At 50.1% G+C, this 6,338-nt stretch overlaps 1 protein-coding gene across 12 annotated transcripts in view; it reads right to left on the minus strand.

Annotated features, from left to right (window-relative positions):
• The window catches only part of EPB41L1 (erythrocyte membrane protein band 4.1-like 1), a 53,099-nt gene extending 49,883 nt beyond the window's left edge, over positions 1-3,216 (minus strand). For 3 of the 12 annotated variants that reach the window (XM_014541438.1, XM_014541437.1, XM_014541436.1), the window contains exons 1-2: positions 2,755-2,986; positions 1,650-1,814 (exon numbers count right to left, since the gene is read on the minus strand). In XM_014541438.1, coding sequence (XP_014396924.1) covers positions 1,650-1,814; positions 2,755-2,937 — 348 coding nt within the window. In that variant the 5' untranslated portion in view covers positions 2,938-2,986. Of the gene's footprint in view, positions 1-1,649; positions 1,815-2,754 lie in introns of all 12 variants that reach the window. The other 9 variants (XM_014541429.1, XM_014541430.1, XM_014541432.1 and 6 more) reach the window with 6 other exon arrangements.
• Between the last annotated feature and the right edge of the window lie 3,122 nt (positions 3,217-6,338).

Consider the following 6,338-nt stretch of genomic DNA (forward strand, 5'->3'; position numbering starts at 1 on the left):
GGGGGGGTGTTGACTGATTTCTCCTTCCCTAGAGGGATTAAGAGAAGGAGGCTAACTTGGACCCAAGGAACAGAGAATGAAAAGTCTAAGCTTTGGGTGTGAGAAGGAAAGAAGAGTCACATGAAATATGAGGGACATGGACAGTGGGGAAGGGGAGAGCCCAGGACTCAGGGTCACAGTGTGACTCACCCTCCCCAGCCCTTCCCCTTACACTAAGTCTGAGTGAAATCCTACCCAGGCAGCAAATGAGTTTTTATAGGGGCTCATGGGGCCTAAATCAGCCTCAGCTAGAAGCAGCCTGATGGAGCCACCTTTCTGTCCCACCCCCATTCAACCAGGCTTGGTACCTCTCTGAACACCATCTGGGCCTGAAAATGCACAAGGACAAATCCCAGAACCTGGCTCGGTACCCTAAACCCACAGGGGTGAGGATGAGCACCAATACAGGGCAGGGGGAGTGAGAAGCAGTTACTACTCCGAGAGGCAGGGACCTCCAGAGAGAGGGTGAGGCCCTGCGAGGTCTGGCTAGGTCAGAGGGGCTGAGACCAGGCCTGACTATGGACAGCAGCTTCGGGAAGCCAAGAGATTCCTGAGCTTAGAGGAGTGCTTCAGAGAGCGTGGACTGGCCTCAGCCAAACTCTACACTCTTCTAGGGCAGGACGAAACTGCCTCTTGGGGCCAGTGTGGGTAAGAGAGAAGAGGTAGAAGATATCCCTTTATTTTGCCCAGAAGTAGGCCAGATGTTTATTCTGAAACCCTTCTATAGAAGTAATAAATATTTTAAAAACAAAACAAAAACCCAACCCTGCAAAAAAGAGGGACCCAGCCTCCCAGGGCTCAGAAGTAAGTCATGCCCCTTAAGATCAGGGCAGGAGGGAGGAAGGAAGGTGGCTCCTATAACTCTCAGCAGTAAGGCCACCCTCTGGACTCTCCGTTCATGCAGAGGGCCAGGAATGGAGCCTAGGCTAGGGAAGAAACTCTAAGGGGGCGAGTGACAGTTTTGAATTTAGGCGGGATTCTGAGTCTATATAGGAAAAGAGAGACGCTAAATGTGAGGCCAGAAGGGCTGACCCCAGAGAGGAGGGGTCTGCCCTGCCACCCAGTGTGGGACAGGACCACGCCACAGGGTTTCTACACGGCCTGGGGGAGTGTGTCTTTCCAATGGGCCACCTCCCTACGCCTGGGGGTCACCCTTACCATGGAACCCTCAAGTGACCAGTTTGTCCTGGAGACTAGAGGTAGTATCCTGGGCAGGGGGTTTCACAAGGGAGGACCCCTCTCTCCACCCAATAAAAATGATTGAAATAAAACAGTGTCTGCTGGGTTACAGTGAAGAGATTGGGCTGCAAATCAGCCCTTGGATGGTGGCTCCTTGCCAAGGTACAGCCACCCTGAGAAACCTTTTCCTGGTGCCAGCCTGGTGCCTCGTCTAATTCTATTTGCAATCAAAACAGGCATCTCCGGGCCTGGATGCCACCATCTGTACAAAGGGCTGGCCAGGTCATCTCTCTGGGACACTCCAGTCAGTCCAGGACTCCATGACGAATGAATGCCCTCTGGCTTGGCCCAGGCTGAGCGCACACAGAAGCCTGCTCTGCTCTGAGGCCAGCTGGCTGCGGATGGGGCATGTGGCACTGGGTGGTCCCTACCTCCACCTCACACTCATACTCAGAGGCATCGAGCAGAGTGACTCGGCAGATAGCACTCTTGTATTTCTTGGCAATCTTCTGGGGCGATTTCTGGGCCCTGCTGGGCGTGGTCCTCTCTGACAGGCCATCAGCCTCCCCGTTGTCCTTCTCGTCCATGTCTAGGCTCTGTAGGTCCAACCAGGAGAAGAGTTTGGTCAGCGAGCTTGAAATCATAGCCTTTCACCCAAATGAGCTGCAACAAGGGGGCAGCTGGGCCTGTGATGGACCCCAAAACAAGAGCCACTGCCATCTAAGGCCCCTGGGGTGACCAGAGTCTGTGGGGGTAGTGCAGGAGGAGAGCCAGAGCTTCCATGTGCAACAGGGTGACTCAGCGAGGGGTCCTCTGCTTTCCCGCAGGCTCCTGCTGCTGTGGCAGCCTCTGTAGGCGGGAGCATCCCACAAAACCACCCCCAGTGGCCAGAGCTGTCCTGTCTCCCCTGAATAGTGCATGAGTTATAAGAATATCCATCTGGTCTCCTCCTTCCTGGTCTGTCACTGGGTCTAGCATGAGGTTTGGGACTTGTGGACTAATTTAATGGAGGGAAGGGAGGCCTGAGCCCTGCCCTCTTGTCCTAACTCTACCATTGACACCCTCACTGACCTGTGCCAAGTCCCTGCCCTTTCTGGGCCTATCGTGATTTAAGGAAGGAGTGAAGTCAATGACTAGGTGATTCCTTGAGTCCCTTGTAGCTTCAGGGTGATAAATTTGGGGCCACCCTGGGCTGGCGAAGCTAGAATGGACAGGCTCAGGGGGTAGGAAATGAGGTTGAAAGAACATGTGTTTTTGACACCAGATCTAGATTCAACTTCCACATCTGTCACTTTAGAGCAATGTGACTTTGGGTAACTCACTTTATCCTGCTGAGCCTCAATCTCCCCAAGTGTAAAATGGGAAATTAATAGCTACTCTCTTAGGTGTGGGAGAATTAAATATAAAAACGATACTGTGCTCAGCATGTAACTGGTCAGTAATAAATCTTCATTTCTTCCTCTCCTCCTTCCTAAGCACTTGCCCCAGAGGACAGGCTGGGCAGGAAGAGGGATGCCCATGCTCTCGGGCACACACCTGTTCAGCAGGCCGAGTCTCCTGCTGGGGCGGTTGCTTTTCATTGGAGTTGGCCTCTGGGTGGCCGTGGCCTGCAGGGGTCACTGGGGTGGTCACAGCAGCAGCAGCGGCGGCCTCAGGCTGCTGTGGGGCCTCTTCCTGAGCCTTCTTCACCTCAGAATCCGGGCCTGTCTCTGTTGTCATGGTGACCAGCACGCCTGCATTGGCATGAAGAAGAACATGTGACGACGGGGAAAGGGGCAGTGATAGTATGACATAACAGAGTGAGCGGGGCAGGAACCACATGCAGAGAGAGACAGATGGAGACAAATGGATAAAGAGCCACAGAGAGAGGGAGGAGGGAGGGAGGGACAGGAAGTAGGGATGGGGAGAGAGTCATGAGAAGTGAGGGGTTAGTGGGGACAACCGAGGTCACAGACTCCTCCCTCCCAACCTTTTGTACAAACAGCTCTTCAGGGACTCTGATATCTTGTCCCAGGTCTGGAATGTGGACCCTTCCGAGGGATGATGTGAGTCTCTCTAGGGAGCCCCACTCTGCCCAGAGCACAAGGCAGGACCTCAGCTAGGCTGTCTGTCCAACAACAGCAGGCCGAGTGTCCCACTAGGATACTGGCACACAGTAACCCCTCACTAAAGGCTGGATAAGCTGAACTCAATCAAAAGAGCCCTAGGCTCCAGACCCTCCCAGCGCTGACTGTGGGCGAGGCTCTTCATGCACCAAGCCTTGTCAATAATTCCTGCCCCATTGACTTCACAGGGATGTTGTCAGGATGGATCTACAGGGTAAGACAGAAAGGCATTCTTAACAAACGCATAGCCCTGCCGATGTAAGAGTCAGAAAAACTGGGTTCAGGCCCAGGTTGGCCACAAATGGGGCATTCAGTTTACCTCTCTAGGACTCACCCAAAAAAGCAAGGGACTTAGAGAAATTATCTGTTATATAAATTATATATAAATTAGCTATTCTTATCCTTTTCTTCTTGGAGCAAGAAATGAGATTTTAGAGAATCAAGGACCTATTGCCCAGGTATTCTGTGAAATAAGCACACTGCCAAGACAGAAAAGGAGAGAGAATGGCATGGTTCCACTTTATATTTAAAAAACAAAACAACAACCTCAACAATACATCATTGTGTTTGTGTACTTGTAGTAAAAGATCGGAAAGATCAATCAGCAAACTGTTAAGAGAGGTTAATAATTTTAAATATACTTTTTTTTTTTAACTCACAAGTTGGGTGTTTTGAGAAAGTACCTATTCTGACTCCAATCAGTTGATTCTCAAAGAAAAGTTTGGAACTAAAACCAGGGAACAGAGATATGGGCAGGAACCCTCACCCCTGATGTAGAGCCTTCCTCCAAATACACCTGACGCTTATGTGACACCTAGTGCCAACTCTGTGCCAGGATATAAACGAGAAAGATCGAGACTACACCTGGCAAATCCCTCCCTGACCCCATCTACCATGGGAGGCCTCTGATGGACAGACAGACAGACAGACAGGTGCTGGATCTACCCTAGGGTTCCTCCCTGACCCCATCCACTATGAGAGGTCCCTGATGAGCAGGAAGACAGACAGACAGACGCTGGATCTACCCTTCAACATCACAGCTACCTCCAGAGACACATACCCCTGCCCCACACTTGCTTTTTGCTTTTCAGTTTCTCTCCTTGTGTTCCTGTAGGGCACCAGCTCGGCCCAAACCGAAGGGCCCTGGACAGAAAGGCAGGACCCCTGAGCGCCCCACTAGGCCACGGGGGAGCTCTGGGGCCCTGGACAGATCACAAACATCCTCAAACCCCAACAAATGGGTAATGAGTAAAAAGCTTTGTAAGCTGGAGCTCATAGCACAAATGAGAGGGTTTGTTGTTACTGATGCTGCTATTAAAGTGGAAGATGAGGAGGAAGAGCAGGCCTTGGTCCAGAATGCCTCATCCTCGCCCAGAGAAGCTTCCCACTTACATCATTACCCTGGGCTTTACGGGATCACTTAAAGCCGTAGGAAAATAAAGGCTCTCTGTCACTTGGGTGACACCAAGTGCTGACTGTGCAGGACACAAAGCAACAAGAGCTGCTCCAGGGAGCTCACCGCCCAAACAGACCTGCCCGCCTGGCTCGGGATCTCAGCCTGCGCTGGAGGATGTCGGCCACTATGCTAGATAAGGCCTAGAGGGAAGAACCCTCAACATACATGCCTACTTAATTTTGCTTTAAAACACACACACACACACACAAAAGAACCCACAGACTAATCTGTACGTTTCTGCTGTAAGAAGCAGAATCCACACGACCCTCACGGGCCCAGGCATCCCAGTGGCCCTGGTGCATCAGCTCCTCCCCTCTGCTTCAGGCTGGCTTCAGCCCACACTCTCTGAACCTTCCCTGGCCTGGTCTTCTTGCGGACAGCCAGGAGAGCAATCTTAAATAAATACCCCAGTCTTCCTCTGTCCGGGTCTTTAGCAGAGCCTGCTGGCAGAGAAGACCTGGTGCTGGCAGAACCACAGAGGAGGGGCACTGGAAGTCATTCAAGATAATTCCATCTCCTCTCTTTTACAGATGATTCCCAGAGAGCGAAAGAGACTTGAGTGACAGTCATTTCCTCAGACAGGTTTTCCCTAACCCTCCCACCCACTCTCCTCCCCACTCAGCCTCCTGATTCCCCAACCCTAGCTGCTTCAAGCAAACCTCAACAGAAGCTCCTTGAAGGAGAAAACACTCAGGTCCAAGGAGGTGGCATAAGCCAGCCATGAGCACTGTGGCCAGGGGCTGGTTAGATAAATGATGGCTCATCCACTTAGAGAGTTTAAAAAGATGACGGAGAATATCTGAATGAAAAAGCATGATACATAACAGTTTGCACAGATGGACCCTATTTTGATTAATATTTATACACAGATACAGAAAACTCAGCAAAGTGTTAACTTTGGTTGTTTTTAGAGAGTACAGATGATTATTTTCTCTTCTTTCTGCTTAACAGAGTTCTCAGTTTTTCTACTATACTTGGAGATTTCTTGATTTAAAAGGATTAGAGGTTGCCCAGTCAGTGTGGCTAAATGGTTGAGCATCGACCTATGAACCAGGAGGTCATGGTTGGATTCCCAGTCAGGGGCATACAGGGGTTGTGGACTCAATCCCCAGTAGAGGGCATGCAGGAGGCAGCCAATCAAAAATTCTCCCTCATTATTGATGTTTCTATCTCTTTTTCCCTTTCCCTTTCCCTTCCTCTCTCTGAAATCAAGAAAAACATTTTAAGAAAAGAAGTAAAAGTCTTAAAAATAAAATAAATAAAAGCATTAGAGGTTAAAATTAATTTTTTCAAAGCACATGGTTTGGTATGACAGAATGAGAAGGACAAAAAGTCTGCTCAAACTTTAAAAAGAATTTACTAATTAAAAAAGAAAAATAACATTAAAATTAAAAATAAAACCTATAGTAAGATTCTTCTTTATTTTATAAGTCCAGGGATAATGGCATGGTTCTCTCACCAGGCCATGGAAAACGAGCCAAGAACCTGGCCGTGGCTTCTGCTACAGCCAGTCACGTGGGCACAGTTCTGCCCGGGCCCAGGCCAGCACAGGCTGACGG

The sequence above is a fragment of the Myotis brandtii genome, unplaced genomic scaffold, assembly GCF_000412655.1.
Source record: "Myotis brandtii unplaced genomic scaffold, ASM41265v1 scaffold27, whole genome shotgun sequence".
NCBI lineage: Eukaryota > Metazoa > Chordata > Mammalia > Chiroptera > Vespertilionidae > Myotis > Myotis brandtii.